This window comes from Sylvia atricapilla, chromosome 3 (genome assembly GCF_009819655.1).
Source record: "Sylvia atricapilla isolate bSylAtr1 chromosome 3, bSylAtr1.pri, whole genome shotgun sequence".
In the NCBI taxonomy this organism is placed as follows: Eukaryota; Metazoa; Chordata; class Aves; order Passeriformes; family Sylviidae; genus Sylvia; species Sylvia atricapilla.
The window spans coordinates 32,415,650-32,434,857 of record NC_089142.1 but is presented as its reverse complement, the minus strand read 5'-3'; the positions used below and the strand labels follow the sequence as shown (position 1 = coordinate 32,434,857).

At 37.5% G+C, this 19,208-nt stretch overlaps 1 protein-coding gene across 1 annotated transcript in view; it reads left to right on the top strand.

The window, feature by feature from the left end:
- Positions 1 to 19,208, top strand: part of PHIP (pleckstrin homology domain interacting protein) — a 107,014-nt gene that overhangs the window by 13,428 nt on the left and 74,378 nt on the right. Inside the window, exons 7-9 of the mRNA XM_066315049.1 lie at positions 8,008 to 8,168; positions 13,231 to 13,452; positions 14,010 to 14,110. Coding sequence (XP_066171146.1) covers positions 8,008 to 8,168; positions 13,231 to 13,452; positions 14,010 to 14,110 — 484 coding nt within the window. The remainder of the gene's footprint in view (positions 1 to 8,007; positions 8,169 to 13,230; positions 13,453 to 14,009; positions 14,111 to 19,208) is intronic.

Here is a 19,208-nt window from a genome sequence, read left to right as displayed (position 1 = left end):
CCCTGGGAAGAGACTACATTTTATGTTTAAAAAAAAAAAAAAAAAAGTTAGAACCTATTATTCTTCAGGCTGTATATATTTCAGGTAGATAACCTACTAATATTTGAGGAACAGAAACAAAGACTGAAATTCTTCTGTGTTGTGCTTAAAACACAGAAAAACTTAACTTACGTTTCAGTGAAAGTACAAAGTCATTAATTGATTTCGTAGCCTGATGAATCAATGGAAGTATGATGCTGATGGGGTATTATTTAGAATTGTTTTTGTATATGTTGTGCCAACTGCCTTGTAGGTAGCTGGTTTATACCAACTAAAATAGATCTGTACAAATACGTATTTCCCCTGAAAACTACAGAGTATCTGAAGAACATGATTAAGAGAAGTAAAACTTGAATATGGAGTAGTCTTTGTCCAGTTGCTCTCGCTTGTGCAATGTATCTTACAAAAACAGTTGCTGAAGTGCTTAATTAAGAACAAAAGCAGCTAGGTCATGTGCTAATTTGTTTTGCTAAAGGTGTCATTTTCATCGGTGCAGAAAGAGAAAAAGAGCTCTTCTTCAGTAATTTTTGGGAACTGCTGAAAAATGAACGAACCTAATCATAAACCTTTGAGAGCTTTGTGCTCAGAACTCTTGGGAAAGCTGACAACTTGGGTGTGAGGACCTGAATGAGACTGGCTATTTGCCCCAGACAAAGAAGATTTTTTTCCTGACCAGCAAATATATCTGCCTTTCAAAACCAGTAATTCATGGTTTTGCAGAGTAATCAACCTCAAGAAAAGTTCTGAAGCATTTTACACTTTTTTCAGTATGTTTATTAAGTGGTGTTTTGGCTGTAAAGAGAATGCAGTGTAATTACACTGAAAGCAGTGTAAATGTCTATTTTTAGAAACACAGTAAATACTTTAGGCCTGGAAGCTAGCATGTGAATACTTCGTGCAACTCTCTTATTCTGTTAACTATAGGAAGAAAATAAAGGAAAAGACTGCATTTATATTAAAAGATCTGTGTAAAAGTAACATCTTGTTATACATGTTTGGTCAAGTCTAGAATGAATTGTACTAAAGTTAATGACTTACTAGTGTGCAAGAATAAATGAGCTGTAGAAGTAATGGAACTTTGAGTAAAATACCAATGGAACTATATAGTGAAAGCAAGTCCTGAAGTCAGGGAAATTTGGAAATACTTGAGATTGTGTGGGTTTCATTTGTTTTTGTTTTCTGCCTCTTGAAATATCTCATGTCTTACCGCTCTAAATTAGGAAGGGCTGGCAGTTGCTTTCATCAAGCAAATGAATATTGTGTATGAAGTTTGAGGTGTGTATAGAATTTTTGTGTTTTCAGAAATACTCCAGTTAGGAGTTGATATTTTTTTACCTTCATGATGTGACCAGAGACAAGTTCTGGCTTGATAACATAGCAAGCTTAATCATTTTACTTGGTTGACAGTCATCTCTAAGTCAAGAGATTTGGAATACTGTATAGAGTTCAGAAGCTGAGCAGAGAAATGGTAGGAAGTTAGAAGTCAGTTCAAGCTTGTTTTTTATTTTTTGGTCTTGGAAATCTTTGAAGAAGGGGCAGGGGGGAAAAGCCCCAAACTGAATGCTTGATACATTCAGTCTTACTAGCCTGGAGAATGAAAGGAGTTGTCTGGCAATTTCTATTATTTTTAACAGCTCTGAATTCTGTGGTATTCATTAGAGGCCTGTCTAGCCTCTTAAGTTAATGAAACTTGATTCAATAAGGCTAAGAGTTGTAAGTGAATTATATCCTTTGGGTATCCTTCCAGGATTCTTCTGAATCTGGTTCTATTTTTGTGTGACTAGAAGGGGAACCAAGTTGGATTCTGGTTTTCAGAATAGAACTTACATTATTTAAATGGAACTCCAAAAAGGAAGAAAATGAAAGATTGTGTATGCATTTTATTTAAGAATGTAACTTATACATGGTAATTTATACATGATACAAAATTAAATTTGATTTATCACTGGCTAGTGGATAAGGCAGATTACTATCCCCCATCTTTAAGGCATATTCCATATTCAAGGATAAGACCATGTAAATAAGGAAATAGAATTGATTGTTTTGGTGAAATTAGAAAGCAGAAAGAAAGCCAAGTGAAAAAAAAGAGGGCTAATGCTGCCATATCTCTCAGACCCTCAAAATTTTCTTCCTTTTAACAGATTTTTATTTTTCCTTGAGCTACTTGTTCTATTTTGGCTGGGGAATAAGTTAGAGAAGTTTTGAAACTTTCAAGGCATTCATTTGGTGCCTATTGCATGTCTTTTGAGTGGGAGAAAATCTATACTCTTTTGTAAGTTCCACTGGAAACTCCTGCTACTTCATTGCCATTGGCTTTGTTTGATTTTTAGATTGTTCCACAGGAAACCAAACAAATAAGGTGTTTCTGACTCTTTGAGATATGTGGTTTTGAGATTAAGGCTGTTGGTAGCAGTGAATAGTGACTGCAAAAGCAATATTTAAAAAAAAGTTGAGTGGCCCTTATGAAAAAAAAAAGAATCTAAACTCTTACATTTAGAGCCTTTAGGTCCAGAATGGCATGCTTTTTCTCTACCCCACTTGCCTTTTTAAACTCTAGAGATTAAAGATACTGATCAATATTTGGCCCTTCTTTTAAAGAAGGGTTAGATTAGATGATTTTTAGAGATCCTTTCCAATTTCAACCATTCTGTGATTCTGCAGTAACGGAAGTTGCAGTTCTTCTAGCAATCAGTCTGGTGAGGGATGTGAAGCAACACATGATGAGTTTTTACAGGTCTATCAGCAGTAGGAGGAACAGTAGTCCTGCTACTGAATGGGGCAGGGGACCTGAAGTAGGTTGAGGAGGAGACTTTATAGAACTAAAGGTGAGTCCTCATCTCAGTCCCTGGGATAATTATGAAGCAAATATTTCTGGACATCAATATAGGAAAAGACAAGTACATGGTTAAGAGTTGTTGGTATTGATCTGTGAAGGAGAAATCATGCCTGACTAGCCCAATATCCTTTTAAAGGAGATGAGGGGCTTGGAGAGAAGGGCACACAATAGTGAATGTTATTTATCCCAAGTTCATTAAGGCTTTCTGAATGGACTCCCATAACATTCTCAATGATAAACTGAAAATCTATGACAGAACTGCTGGGGTCAAAGGACTATGATCAGCAGTGACAGGCCCAAGAGCCAATCACTAATAGTGTATCCAGAGGTTGGTGCAAGAGCCAATATTGATCAACATTTTCATAATAACTTGGATGATGAAACAAAAAGTTGGGCGAACAACTGAAATCCAGGAGTAGTGAATGGTTGAGGAGACTCTTGACAGTGTGGAGAAATGGGTCAACAGGACTCTAATGAAGTTTCACAAAGAGAAGAACAAAGGTCCTGCCCCTGAGGAAGAATAACCTCATGTACCAGTGGATAGTGGAGGTTGACCTGCTGGAATGCAGCTTTGGAGAAAACTACCTGGCTGTCCTGGTGGCGAATGTGTCAGATACAATGTGCCCTTGCACACAAAACCCAAGCAGCATCCTGGGTTGCTGAAGGCAGTGCATTGCCATTACGTTAAGGGTGTTCTTTCCACTCTACTCAGTGTAAATAAAATCACACCTGGAGTGCTGGATCCAGCTCATCGGGAAAAGACATACATGAACTGTCTTTAGCTGTTAACTGGTCTGTCAAAGGACTAGAAAGGTGATGAAGAAATTGAGGTGTCTGTTATACAAGGAAGAGCCAAAAGACCTGGACTTGTTAAGCCTTGAGAAGAGAAAGTGTGGCATTGGCAGGGTGGTTGTGGTAGTATCAATGCCTATGAATACTTGAATTGGAGCATGTGATATGAAGATGGAGCCAGACTCTTCTCACTGGTGCATCCTGACATGAACATCAATCCAACATGAAGTAGAGGACCTTCAATTTAAGCATAAGAAAACAGCTTTGGGGTAATAAGAGCTCTGGCACAGGTTGCTCAGAGAGATTGTGAAGTCTCCATCCGTGGAGACATTCAAAACTGCATTGACAGCCCTGAGCAACCTGCTCTAGCTGACCCTGCTTGAGCAGGGGCTTGGAATAGATGACCTTGAAATAGGTTCTTTCCCCCTCTGCCATTCAGTGTTTGGGTGGTAGTAGACTTGTTTCAGTCTTGGAGGCTGGTCATGTTATATGAACATGAACCCGGTTATTAAAAACTAGAGGCCACTTAATTTTGTTTGGAATCAGTTATTAAACAATTGTTAGCAACTTAAAATGATAAAATTTGTGAAAAAATCAAAATGTCAGCAAATTCACAACTTTCTCAGATGCTGGCTTTTACTGATAAATATGAAGAATTCTGATTTTGATACCAGAATATAATTTGGGAGTAAGTGGTGGTTTTTCATACTGTGTTGTGCAGCAAGGCAGTATGAATTTGCTTGGTTAGCCAGGCATTGGATAGTTTTTTCAATGCTTTGTCCACTTCACAGTGCCCTTCCAGCAAGGAGCATGCAACCTCTATTCTGTCATTTGCTTCTTTACAACCCTTCCCTTTTTGTGGGCTGACTCCCTATGAGGCCAAGCAGCATTCTCTAATGATCCTGGGATAAAGTATCATCTTCCTTCACTCCCTGTGGTTCCCACTGTAACAGTTTAACTATTTATACATTGTCGTTCTTTCTGTGATTAACAGCTTTGTTCATGCTCACTCATTAGTGTGAGGCCAAGCAAAGACAGAAGTGTGCTAATATGGCTAAAAAGAGAGAGACTAGGCTTGCTGTTGTAGAGAGTTCTAAATCCATTGTTTTCCAAATGTAGTTAAAATCAAGCTAAATAGGTTAGAGACTTGACAAGAGTTGATGTAAGAATTGTTATAAAACCAAGGGCCTATAATTTGTACAAAGGCATTATTATGAACAGTGGGTAACCTTTCTCATCTTGGCTTGGACAAGAAAAATCAATTTTGTTGCTTGAATGCAGGAATTTTTGACACAGGTATTTTTGATTTTTACCTGTGCTCTGGAGGGAAAAAAAAAGAACCAAACTAATGTGCTAGCAAAGTTTGCAGGTATTTGGAATAAATAATGGGAATTGGTCAGAGAAATCAGGATAGATTCTTGGCACTTGGCAAAGTTGGTAAGAGTAAATTTAAAGGTTGCTAAATGAAAGGGATATTGAAAAACAATGATGGATGTGAGAATTCTGTTTTAAATAACCAAAAGATACCCTGCAGTTTGGGAAGTCTTGAAAGTTATGTGCTTATGGATAATGTTCAAACCTATGAGAGATTGAGTCTTCCCCTCCCCTCTGCTAATTGCGTGAACTTGGTAAAAAAAATTCTTCCCAGAGAATATTAATTCATAATACTGTGGAGGATTTTTTCCATGTCAGATTGCTTAATTTGCTTAGTTTTATTTTTAACCAGTTTTGGTATTTTTGCACATTTTAAGTTTTGATCAGGGATGGAGAGTAAGATGGATTCCAATGTTCTTGTTTCTAGTGTCACAATATTACCTTTTCTTTGCTCTGGTAGGTTGATTGTTACTGAACCAGGGATGTTTCACCTGTTGAGTTTCGCAGGGATATGTGAACCAGTAGCAAGTTGCCCAATGGTGATTGTCATCAGTGAGACCATTCTTAGGAATACTGGCTTGTGTTCTGCTAAACTTAGCTTCTCCAGAGTTACTAAAAGCCCCCCAAAACCAAACAACCCATTCCCATAAATCCCCTCAAACTTGATCTCAAGTGATTCAAGAGTTTTTTTATAAATTCAAGTGTATATTAGAAATTACATACTTATGTAAAGTCATTTGTTATTTTATCCTAAAGAGTCTCCCTGCAGTTCTGTTTCATTGATGCATCTCTACAAATTATACTTTTAGTTAAACTTTTTTCACTTTTTGTGAGCTGTTGTTTCCTTTGAAGGCATTGAGATATCCATCAACCATATTCCTCTTACATTAAAAGTAGACATAAGGGAATTTCTCTGTAGGTTGAGATTATTGTGTAAATTCACTTTGTTGGGACAAAGACCTTTAGTGCGTACTTGTTTGATTTCTTTTTTTTTTTTCTGTGTATGCTTTTATGTTGAGGTTTTATTTTTAAATGTAGGATGATTTGTCAGGTACCAGAACTAGATTTATCTTGTGCCCGAACTGATTTTGGTTTCCTGCTGCTCTGCAGTAGACTGCTGGCAAGGGAAAACTTTGTCATAAACAACTGCAACCACATGTTTTTCTGATATGAGGAAAGGGTGAAGATACAGTAGAGCCTTAAGACAGCAATTGCTCCTTGACTAAAAGTGCTTTGCTCTACAGCTGATAATTCCTCATCTTCATAGAGCCTCTTGAACTAGGAAAACTTCATTGAATTAGGGCCTGAGGCTAATGGCCTTGGCACTTGGCTATAACACAAGAAGCTTGTGGTTCTTACAGAGTTGCTACAATCCCACTGTAAAAATTGACATATCTGATGTAGATTGACCTGTGCTGGCTTATGAACCATTATTATGTTGGTCTGGGCCAGACTTGAGTGGTGCGAGGGATTTGTAGCTCTTTTGCAGTTGATACTAGGGAACAAGTTGTACGTGAGCCAGCTGTGCCCTTGTGGCCAAGAAGGCCGGTGGTATCCAGGGATGCCTTAGGAAAGGCATTTCTGGCAGGTCAAGGGAAGTGACCTACTCAAGCCTGATGAGATCAATCTGGAGTGTCCAGTTCTGGGCTCTTCAGTGCAAGAGAGACATGGAGGTCTTGGGGTGGGTCCAGTGGAGGGCTACAAGGATGATTAAGGGACTGGACTGTCTCTCTGAGATAAATAGGACAGGTTGAAAGAGCTGGGGCCTGCTCATCCTTGAGAAGCAACAATGGAGAGGTGACCATATCAATGTCTGCTGGTGTCAGAAGGAAGAGTGCCAAGAGAAAGAAGCAAGACTCTTCTCAGTAGTGCCAAGCAATAAGACAAGAAGGAACGGGCAGAAGCTGATACACAAAGTTCCACCTGAATATGAGGAAGAATTTCTTCCCTGTGTGGGTGACTATGCACTGGAACAAGTTGCCCAGAGAGGTTGTGGAGTCGCCCTTACGGGACACATTCAACAACTGTCTAGATATAGTCCTGTGCCGTGTGCTCTAGGATGGCAGTGCTTTAGCAGGGAGATTAGATTGGATGAGTCACTATGGTCCCTTCCAAATATGCTTTAAATCTTCCAGCACCATTCTGTGCGTGAATGTTATATTACCTGCCTTGTCACGGTTCTGTAGATTATAATATGTATCACCATTGCCATTCTTTGGTCTGATGAGGATATGGAGTGTGACTAAGGTTGATGTATCCATGTATCTTCATTGTTTTATTTTTGCATGAATAGCAGTTTAAAATTAATTACAGTGAGCTTTATTTTCTTCACTGACATTCTTGATAGAAGATTTCCATTTTGTTAAAGTGAATTCTTGCTCCTGGAAGTTGTTAGCTTTTAAACTTGAAAAATATCACCAAGTTCCTTGAAACAACATTTTGTTAATCGAAATCAGAAATTTCTGTAAGTTTTGGTAAATTCGTTTGTAAATTTTTGTTTGGTGGTTTTTTGTGTGTTTGATTAGCTGGATTCTTAAAAAGTGAATGGTCTTACAATTGGTAGATAAATGAGCAAACCTCAAGAAACAGATTACCTTGGAGAAGATTTCAATATGTGCTGATGTTCAGCTAATAGCTATGTGGAAGCTTTTACACTTTTTATATTTGAATTAGATTACTCCTTCATGGAAGCTGCCTCAGTATTCCTGTATTTGGGCACTTAAAGTTGGAAGTTGTATTACATCTTTATACTATGCCTTGTAGCTCAGTACTTTTTCCATGTCTGTTATAGGCTACTTTTGTATGTATTTTTCTCTAACAGGAGCAAAATCAGGTCATTACTATAGTAAGCTCTTCATACGCACAAATGATCCAGTGTTGAGATAAATTTTCCATCCTTGTCAAGTACTTTAGTTTCTGAATGCAATATAAATCTGTCTGTTCTTTTTTCTTTACCCATTTGGTAGTGGATACCCTGTTTTCAAGAAAACTAAATGGAAAATACAGACTTGAACGCCTTGTTCCAACTGCAGTCTATCAACATATGAAGATGCACAAACGAATTTTAGGACACTTATCTTCTGTATACTGTGTAACTTTTGATCGGACTGGCAGGCGAATATTTACTGTGAGTACAAAATCTTAATTTTTTATATTTTTTTTCATTTTAAAGTACATATAATATATCACTTAATTGTTTCCAAAACCTGAATATAGGGTAGATACACTGATTATGAATGAAAAGCAGAATAAGTCCTTTACTCCTGTTCTTCTTATGTTTGCTTTTTAATAACCATGCTGGTTTACACACTAAAATAATTTTGGCATATGTATCTGAACACTGGATGTGATAGTGGTTGCTGATCTGTGTAGTTCATTGAGAAAACTGTTCATTTTCAGTAGAAAGGATTTACCCTGTGTAGGTTCTTTCTTCTGGCTTTGTTTTTGCTAGAGAAAACATAAGTAAAACAAGGAACAGCCACCACAGAATTCGATTAGGAAGTCAGAGAGAGAACAATCACATGGTGTGTTGTAACAAATGTTCATTCACAACAAATTGTCTCTATGAGATCCTAGGAACTTTTTTTAAATACTAGTGTTTTTAGTATTTTTAACAGTTTCCTTTTTGTTGTTGTTGTTAAGTCATAAACACTAGACAGATGTCTGAAATCAATACTGAAATTGCAGGTTTCCCAAGGGATGAGATTTATAAAACCACATAGATGTCAGTGTAATATTTAGATTTCTTGGTAACTCATTGAATTCACTGGAGACAAAGATTTCATAAACAAAGTTCATGCCAGTGCAGAATGCTTTGGCTGCATTTATTGCCTTCCTGTACAAACACTGGATGTAATTGATACCTTTGGGGATTCAGGAGCTTGATTGTGTCCCTTTAACTTCATGTCAGATAGGAAACCTGAACTGTAGTTCTATCAGCATTGTTCAGACTATTGTCCCTTGCAGTCCTAACTTCTAAAATTCTTTCAAGGCAGATGGAAATATAATTCACCCTTTTGCCCACATACATCTTGTTTTGTCACATGGGGAGATATGTGGTTGAAAGAATAGGACACCTTGCAGTGTTTTGAACAGGCCTATTTATTTGTTTACTTGTTATTTCAGGCATAGAAGAGACTAATTTTCATATTTATTTCGTTTTCATCAGCAAGCTAAATCACTGGCATTAAAATCTTATGTCCTGTGGCTTATATGTGATTTACTTCTCAGGAAATGTGCTCTCTGATGTGGGTTTATTTTGTATGGGACATGGCAGAATGCTTTAAAGATTTTATGAGAGAATCCTCTTGACTGTAACAGCAGTTCTTTTCCAAGTGAGAAGTAGAACAACATGAAGTAAAATGAGTAATGGAGAGGGGCAATATGTTTCTGCAACCTCTGAGTTTTGCTGGCATTCCTTTGCTGACTGGTGTCCTGGTCTAATTGCTTGAAAGAAAGTTCCCAGTTTAGATGATGATTACTTCAGGCGTTAAATAAGGTGACCATAGATATTAATTGTGTTTGCTGAATTTTTATTGTGGAGGGCCTGGGACTGAACTTCTTATCTCTGCACTTTTAGGTAAATCCAATGCTCTTCGTATAGATGTTTAGGTGGTTGTTGGCAAATGGTTGTATTCCACATTTCAGTAAAGTTGCTGTAGTTGGCCTCGTGTAGTCAGTGGATAAACAGTCATGAACTGTTATGTTGTAATTGCATCTGTATAATGAAATGGTGCCAGTTCTTTTCGATCTACATCACTACAACTTCCAAAGTCTCTAGTGTGGTATGTAAGTTTGCATACATCAGTAGGGAATTGTTCTTGCATTACATTTTTACTCCACAACCTTTCAGTGAGATGTTAGTTAGATAAGTTGTTTTATATTTATAATTGGTTCTAGAAGCTGCATCATAATTGTTTCCTGTTCCACCTGACATCTGAAGGATTGAAAGCCTCTAAATTCAAGCTTTGTTCATGTTCTGTTTCAAATTAAAAGGAAAAGGTGTTCTCAGCACATTTTTGAGTCATACTCGTCTGGGAGATGTTGTCCTTGCTAGAAAGACATTGCTTCTATTTTGCCTAAAGATAGTGGAAATAGGACAGTATACATTTTTCCTACTAGCTTAGTTGGTCTTTGTTGTGTTCATGTAGCAAGGTTGTGGCAGTGGAGGGGCTTCTGTGAGAAGTTGCCAGAAGCTTCCTCCATGTCCAACAGAGCCAATGCCATCTAGCTCTGAGATAGACCCACTGCTGGGCTCAGCACATCAATGATGGTGGTTGTGCCGCTGGGATAATGTATTTTAAGAGGAGAAAAATTGCAGGGCAGCTGCAGCTGGGAGAGGAGTGAAAATATGTGAGAGAAGCAGCCCTGCACACCCTATCATGAGTGGAGAAGGAAGAGGAGGAGGTGTTTCAGGTGCTGGAATAGAGATTCCCCTGCAACCTGTGGGGAAGACTGTGGTGAGGCAGCTGCTCCCCTGTATCCTGTAGAGATTGTATTCTGGTTCTACTGAAAAGTGTAACTTGCAGAACCCATGCAGGGTCATAGAAACAAATACTGTCTTCTCTAGTTTCCTGCACAACTTAAATTTCTGACAGCAAAAACCTCCTTTTCTCCCCACCTTTATTTTCCTGTCTCTGCTGAGATTATTCTTTCTAGGGAATAATAAACAGCATTGTGTAATAGTCTGTGTAAGATTTCCAACCCAAGATTAATTTGTGTGTTGCTTGGCAGTTTCACTTCATCCCACAAGTGTGTGTAATGGTAGGAAAATGAAGCAATTTTACTCCATACCTTGGTTATGCAGTCATCAATTCTCTCTTGGTGCTGAAGTTGTTTTAGGATTCACTTTTGACAGATGCTTTTTAATAGGTACATAATTTGTGGCAGTTGTGATATAACCTTGGAAACATGAGCTGTGGTGTAAGCCAAATGCCCTTGCTAGTAGAATTGCAGCACTATTTTAAGAGTTGTGGATTGTCCCATTCAGACCAGATAGAAACTCATGAATTTATTTGAACTCTAATAGTGATGTCTTTCCAAGGTGCTACAGAATTCACAATCTTACCTTAGTTTTTTTTTTTTTTTTCTCATTTGTTTTCCTTTTCTTCTGCCTTCCCCCACTGCATTTTCATTGTTGAAACTTGGGTGACAATATTTTTTCTCTGCAGTGGAGATGTACAGCATGTGCCTCTATAGTGACACTATAGCCAGCTGGCAGGGAGCAGGCCCATTTTATGCTGATCTTTCCTTGGTTTGCTGCTAATAAAAAGACCTCTGGGGACCCTCCAGGTGGTATTAGGTGCTACAACTATTTTTAAATTTTTTTCCTTGTTGACCATTTTGCATCTTTGTCTGTGACTGATTTTTCTACCTATTGTAGTGTTTGATAGTTTAGGGTCTGCCATTCCCTCCTCCTACTTTCAAGTCTCTCTTCAGCAGTGAGGCTTTTATTTGCAGTTTTACACACCAGCAAGCACATATACCCTTCAGCTTCTTGGGTTTTTGGTGGTGACTGCATTTTGAGAATAATATACAACCTTCTTCATACTCTAGAGTCTCATATCATGATAACAGAACCACATGAGCAGATACTAGCTTTCAGATAATTGTAGCATACTTACTGACAAACTGATGAAGTACAGGTTGGATGTGTGGACTGTGAGACTGTCAGTTTAGGGCATTTTTAGATTTGAAGGATTCTGATTAGCTGCACAAGGTCCAGCTGGAGGACAGTAACTAGAGATATACCACAGGGTTTGATGCTGAGACTGGTAGTCCCTCATGCTTCATTTAAGGACCTGGGTGATGGAATAAGAGAGTGCCTTCAGTAGATGCCCAGAAGATAACGAAACCTGAGTGGTGGATATAGCATCACATTCTAGCTGACCCTACTTGAGGTGGGAGTTTGGAGTAGACCAAAGTATCTTCTCACCTCAACAATTCTGTGATTCTGTTATCTGCTAATTGCTGTAACTCAGGCTCTGGTTGTGTTTCCTGATCTGACACTATGGCAGTCTAGTAGCTGGATGAAGCAAATGTGTTCCACAGAATCTCAGCATGGAAGTTTTATGCATAGGTAGAAATAGTATAGACTGTATCATTGTTCTTCTCACCCAAGAGGCAAAAAATATAATTATGAACAAGCTTCTGTAACTGTTTCCTTTGCCTAGGAGACCTGGTCCTATTTTATAAAAGGTTGATGATAGTATTGCCATGCCTTCTGCTGTCTTCAAAGTGTAAATGCTAGATTACAGAGGCACTGTAAGCAGATGGAATAGGAAAAAACTGGTGAAATTTTATAAGGATGTAACTTGTAGCACCTGTGTGTGTCCAGTACCGGATCAATGCTTTGGATGTTAAAACTGAACTTTGTGTTTGTTTCTTCTGCACCTAAGTAGTTGAATTAAATGTTTATAGTAAACCTTGTCAGTCAGTGTGTGTGCAGTGTTCAAATGTCGTGGTATTGAGCTGTGATGTGGTGCAGATCCTCAGACTTTTAGGAAGGCACAGAAATGCAATAAAAAATGAAGGAATGATTTCTGAATTTTTTGTTAGGGCTGGAAATTTGTTACATATGGGCAAGTAGCTGTTAGAGTTGTACAGGAAGACCAGCAAAAACTTGGGTTAAGTATAAATATATAGATGAAGCCTCTTGAGGGTGTTGAGAAAGAATGGTCATTGTGGTGTTTGTTAATGTGAATATTTAAGTAGGTTTGTAGTAGTTTGACCTAATGATGGAACAGCTGTTTATGCATGCTCTTTACTTAACTTGTTGGGGTAAGTATGATGATGATGAAACTAGGAAGATAAGGGACATATGTGGGTATAAATGACAGACTGTACCAATTTATAATCCACTTTCACATTTAATGTAAATCTTTATTTAATCTTCATTTTAATGTATTGCAACAGCTTCCTCAGTTTGTGCTGGGTTTTTGCAAAAAGTGTCTTACTGAAGCATAAACCAACTTGCTGTACAATTTGTGACTGTATTGTAAATGCATCATGATTTGTATATACTGTTGAGAATCAATATAAACTTGTGTTTTGAATGCAGTGTGGAAAACTGTTAAAAGCATGGGTAGGAGTATCTGCATGTCACTAGTTCTGTTTTTCACTTCACTGTGCTTACTCTAGCATCAAAACAGCCAATGGCATGGTTGAAATTATTTCTACCTTACTTCTAGGGATCAGATGATTGCCTTGTAAAAATCTGGGCAACTGATGATGGAAGGTTGTTGGCTACCCTGAGAGGGCATGCTGCTGAAATCTCTGATATGGCAGTAAACTATGAAAACACCATGATAGCTGCTGGGAGCTGTGATAAAATGATCCGTGTTTGGTGCCTTCGAACTTGTGCACCCCTAGCAGTCCTGCAGGGCCACAGTGCATCTATAACATCATTGCAGGTAGGTTTTTGCTTTGCAAAAATGAGTCATGAGAATGTTCAGTGTAATAAAAGTGCATGCCTGGCAACTAAGCTTCAAGTGAGAAGTAATTTGCATGGGATGCATTGTGAAAAAATGCGTTCATTGTCAAAATGCCTGGCATTTGAAGAATCCCAGGCATAGTCTTTGTTTAAAAAAAATTGCATAACACATGTGGGCAGTTCTGTTTTGAAGTACCATCCCATTGCAGGCTGTGATTCTGAGCACAGGTGCATTGACTAAAAACTGCAGTCACTGCGAGTATTTTGGTTTGTTTTTGTTTGGAGTTACATGCTATTGTGCAACTTGGATGCTGGGGAGGGAGGAGGAACCTGGAGTGCTTTGGGAATTTACCCAGAAGGGTTGTTCTGGGGGGAGTGACAGAGCAAGTTTTTGTTATTTTGGTATTCATTCCAATCTGTTTCCCTTAAGTCTGGTTTGATACTTGACCTTTTTTTTTTTTAATGAGATGAATTGTGGAACTTCTTAGCGCAGATTAACAGGAGAAATTTTCTTTTATTCCTTCCCATTTTTCCCAGTTTTCTCCACTGTGCAGTGGCTCAAAGAGGTACTTATCTTCAACCGGGGCAGATGGAACTATATGCTTCTGGCTGTGGGATGCTGGCACCCTTAAAATAAAGTTAGTTGCTATTTTATTTATTGCTACCTTTGTTTATGTAATTAAGAATGATTTACAAATATGGAGAAAAATCTGACTAAACCAAGCTTGTCATTGACTATTTCAGTATGTGATTGTTGGGTATGATCTATTTCTGATGTAGCTATAGCTTGCTTATCTTTTAAAAACCAAGTTGATAGTACAATATTTTGTGGAGTGATAATGTATATTGGTTAATTTAGAAAATTAGTCTACTGTTGGGTTTTTTTGTTTAATATAATGTCAAAGTTGGCACTTCATTCTTCTGATGTCATTGCAATTTTAAATGAAATGAAAATTATGTTGAAAAAATTGTTGCAATTTAAATTGCAAAGTCCACTTTTAAAGGAGACAGTAATGTCCTAGTATAAATCAGAATAGGATATTTTTGATGTTTGTTCTTTTGTTATCTATAGTATCTTTTCATAGTTGCTCTTGGCTGTAACATGGCAGAAGGCAGAATTTCTGGACAATCATATATTGATGGCTGAAGTTGTACCTGAAGTTTCTGCCTCAAAGATACTAAAAATGTTGTCAGGACTATCATACACATTCTTTTAAAATTGACTTGCTCAGCAGCTTTCAAATGCTCTTTGCTCTTTATTTTCCTTTACTACTAAAATCTCTAGCTTAAAATTGGGAATGGTTGTTTAGTAATCATTAGTGATTTAGCTTTGATGATGGGGTGTGTTCTTATGGCTATATTCTCCTCCCAGGTGAGTTCAATTTCCCTGTAGTTTAGGTAATTCCTGCTAAAATCTTTTTCTTTCAGTGTGCTGAGGTTATGCAGGCACACTTGCTTAGGTACTTTTCTAGTTGTTTGGGCCTTAACTATTTTGATGTTGTCTGGATGTTTTGTCTCTTTTTTTGTACTGTAAATGAATATGTGTCTCAGGTTGTTAGTCCTCTGCTGCCTGATGCATGCTGTGATCAAATTTAGACTCCCCTTTTTTACTGAGGACCCGAGGAGATAGCTTACATGCTTATTTTTGTGTGAAGGAAAGAAGTTGCCACCACATTATTTTTCTTAAAGCTTCCTAGGTCTCAGCTCTTGTTGACAAGATGAAATCAGTCTGATTCGGTAAACCTTTTCAGCCCACGTGTTTTTTTCTTTTATCTTTGTCTTGTCTTTCTTTTCTTCTTTTCCCAAGTAAAGTTTTAGTCTATGGAATTGATTTTTGAAACTAATTCTGTCATTAGAAAATAGTGAATCCTTGAGAGTAGGTAGGTTATAATATATAAGCTGGGAGATGAATGTTTAGAAATGAAAGTTTGAATGAGTCATGGAGTTGGATGGGATTTGTCTTGAGATAAAACTTAGGGAGAAATTTTGTGCTGGTTATGATAGGGGATTCTCAACTAATGCCTTTCCATGGTGATCTATAATTGTAGAATAATTTTTTTTATTCAACAAATATTAAAAGAATAGAAGATAGTTGAGGAGTGCTTTCATGTAGAAGTAATTTCAAGAGATGTGATTAGACAGGGTCATAGAGAAAAGGGATCAGTTCAACTGTCTTGTGCAGCACAGCAAGGAAGTGGTTTGGTAACGTAAGTCACGCCAGTGGCTTGCGTTGCTTAACAACAGAGTGTGGATTGAATTTTGAGACTCTAATTTTTCTGCTGCTGTTACCTTCTGTTTTGGAAATATTTTTTATGTTGAGTTTGAGAAGAGAGAGGAAGCCATTAAGCTGTATTTTTTCAGTCTGGAGAGAAACAAATACATGTAAGATGAGTCATGTACAGTCATGAGTGTGTTGAGAAGGGAATATAATGAGGAATTGCTTGTGGGCCCTTATGGTTCTAGAAGGTATCAAATGAAAGTATCAATTTTCAAATTGGAAGAAGATGGTTCTTTACGAAACATGCAACTGAGTTACAAAACTCTTTGTCATGGTGTTATGCATTATATGAAGATATTAAAAGGCATCACTGTGTGCTTTTTCTTCTTTTAAGTCTTTGTTTAAACTTAGTAGAGCTGTAATGTATTTGAAGTAATTGATGCTTTTTAATCCAAACTAAAACTTGATAAAAATATCTAAATAAGGAACAGGTATGTCTTTTGGGACTGGAATATAACTGTATGCCACTCATGGTATCGAAACAGTTGGACACACAGACGAGTCTTTATTTCTTGAATTGTACAGTATACTAGTTCAGGGAACTTGTTAGTTAGGCAAAGGTTTACTCATTGTGCTAAGCTGTAAACTTTTCTAACTTTTCATGATTATTCCGGTAAACCAAAATAAATTATACTGGGAAACTTGCAATCCAGTGTAATTTTCCACAAGAAGGCTGCATTGCATGGCCAGTGCATCTTAGCAATGGGTATATATTGTCATAACAGTTTTCAGTGAGGTGATTCTACTTCCTTACGCACTTGGATGTGGTTCTCCTTCCAGAGCTGTAGAAGCGTGGCAGGTTCCATCTACACACATTCAATTACATGCTGGGGGAAAACAAGTACTAGCAATATACAAGCATCAAGGGAAAGAAAGATGCCTGGTAATTTTTGTCATAAGGCCTCTTTTGAAGTTACATTAAAAATATGACATGTAGACCATCTGGAAGAAAGTATCACTGGTAAGGTGGGAAGTTTATCCTTCCATTTAGCCATGTAGTAAAAAAATACAGGCTTGCTTTTGTTCAGTATTTCTAAAGGGGAGGAAAGCTGGCAGGGACAATAAGATCTTGGTTGGTCAGCCTCTGAGCTTGCTGCCCTGTATCTTGGTTCTAGTACAAGAATGGTTCTGCTCTACAAGAATGCAATTGCTGTCAGTGATAAAAGCATGTCATTGAATTATCCAATGCTTCAAATTGGGATGGGCAGTGAAGTCTTGAAATTTTAGCTACTTAAAAGTAAAAAATATCTATATATCCCACTCCTGCTCTTTGTATTCAACACTACTTGCATCGCCTGGTAGTGAGCAGCCTCATGATGATGATGTGGTTAATTGTCACTTCAAGGTGATTGGCAGTGCCGTTAGTACTTTGCTGAACTTTTTCATATAATATGGGAAAAGCAGCGTTGGTATTGTGCTCAGTGTGCTCTCAAAAATAATGAGATTTGTTCTGAAACTTCACTGAGTTGTGTTTTCTGTTTTGTTTTTTTTTTTATCATTATTCACAGAATGTAGCTCAAACAAGATGGGAAAACAACTGAAAATTTAGGCAATTGAGTTTTACCCTGCATTTAGTCTTCTTTTACTTTTCTGGGTGATAATAGTAAATACAGGAGTTGGATCCTGCATCACTTTACAGGAGGGAAGAGTGAGATAGTCTGCCTCATCAGAAATTGAAGAATTATGTGCTTAATTCAAGTTTAAGGGAAAATTATTACAACTGGTCAATGCATCATAGTTAAATTAGTTGCACTGTGAAATATTTGCCTATATATCTTTTCTGAGGAAGATCCTGAGTTTTCATTTTCCTTCTGCCACCTGTTTGCATCACAAGTTTCCAGTGTTAGCCTGTTACTGGCAGACCATATGAGCAAGGCAGCAGAAGCGTCTCACAGATTTGAATAGAGGAGCTCAGTGTATTGTGTTTCCTCTTTTCTATTTTTTCTCCCATAATTCTAACAAGAATGAAAAAAGCTCAGAAAAAACACATGCTGATTTTGACATTCCTGTTTTGAACAAGGAAACTGATAGCTGCATAACTGATTTCTCAATTATCATCAGTGTGATGTGATACTTCCTATTTACTTTCTTATGCAGAAGGCACTTGATGTTAAAGGGATTGGTCATATCAGAATTCAGATATACTGAACCTTTTTCATTAACTCGTGAACAAATACTTAAGTTAGAGAGGTTATATCACATGTCTGTTTTCTGTGAAGAAGCCTTGCTTTAACTGCTACATGACCAGAGTTAGGCTAGTCTGCAGATTATATTAATAAACGAATAAAACACTTAATAAATACATTGAAAATATATGGAAAGCGAAACACTGTCCTGTAGAGAACCAGCTTTTGTCCCCTTCCCACGCTTCACAAAAATACTGATTGCCCAACTTATTTTGCAATCTGCTCAATTGTAGAAGAGTGCCATAATCTCTTGTCTCCTGATGCCTAAAATAGCACACATTGGAGAGTCATGAGTTTGAGAATTTAAATTGGTTATCCAAACTGGAATGTAAGTGCATATTTGCTCTAATTTGCAGCTGTCGTAACTCCAAAGGCAGAGTTCACAAACAACAGTGGAAGAAAACAGCAGCCTATTTGTCTGTTTACGTTTGTTCCAAATTATGTAAACTGCATATTGAATTGTCTGATAGTTCTTGTTAGTATTCCAGTTTAGGAGCATTTCAACTGTTTTATAAAAAAGACCTTCGTCTTGTTTAGTGTATCTTGTGAAGGTTCCTTGTCACAACTCTGCAGGGAGTCACCTTAAAACTCCTGCAGGAAACGTCACAGAAACAGTCTATATTCTATGAATTATTTGGAGGAAGATTTCTTAACTGGGATTGCTGATGTTTATTACTTTGTTTTATGCATAAACATCACCAAGGTTTAATTTAGGTTTAACTTATTACTTTCTTTGAGATGGCAATAACTGATTAACACAGAAAGATCTCTTGTGCATTTGCCTTCAGGTGAAATTAATTATACAGCCCATTTTGCTTTTAAAAGAGAACATTTTGGCTAAATTCTGAATATGCATTCTTTTATGTTAGAGCAAATCTTTAGTCATGACACTCGTGGGTGTAGTGCTGCTGTTCTCTCGTAAGTTAATTCTTTGAGGGAAGGTTGCAGATGGCATACTGTGCAAGACCACCTACTGGTTTGAGGTTGCTGCAATGCATGAACAGAATTGAAATAAAGATTGAAAAACTTGATCTGATTTGTTTTGGTTTTACACATCCTTAAAGTGCCAGATCCACTGAGTCTTTAGTTTTGCTTGCACATCACATTCTGAAATGCCAAGAGAAAAGTGAGGGCCATAAAGTAAGATCCCTTACAAGCTTCTAACCATTGTCCTGACATTTTGAATACTGTTTGAAACTAGCGTACAAGGAATATGTGTCATTTGAAGAAACTCTTATGTTCTAATACTGTGAAAGACTCCAAATTTATTTG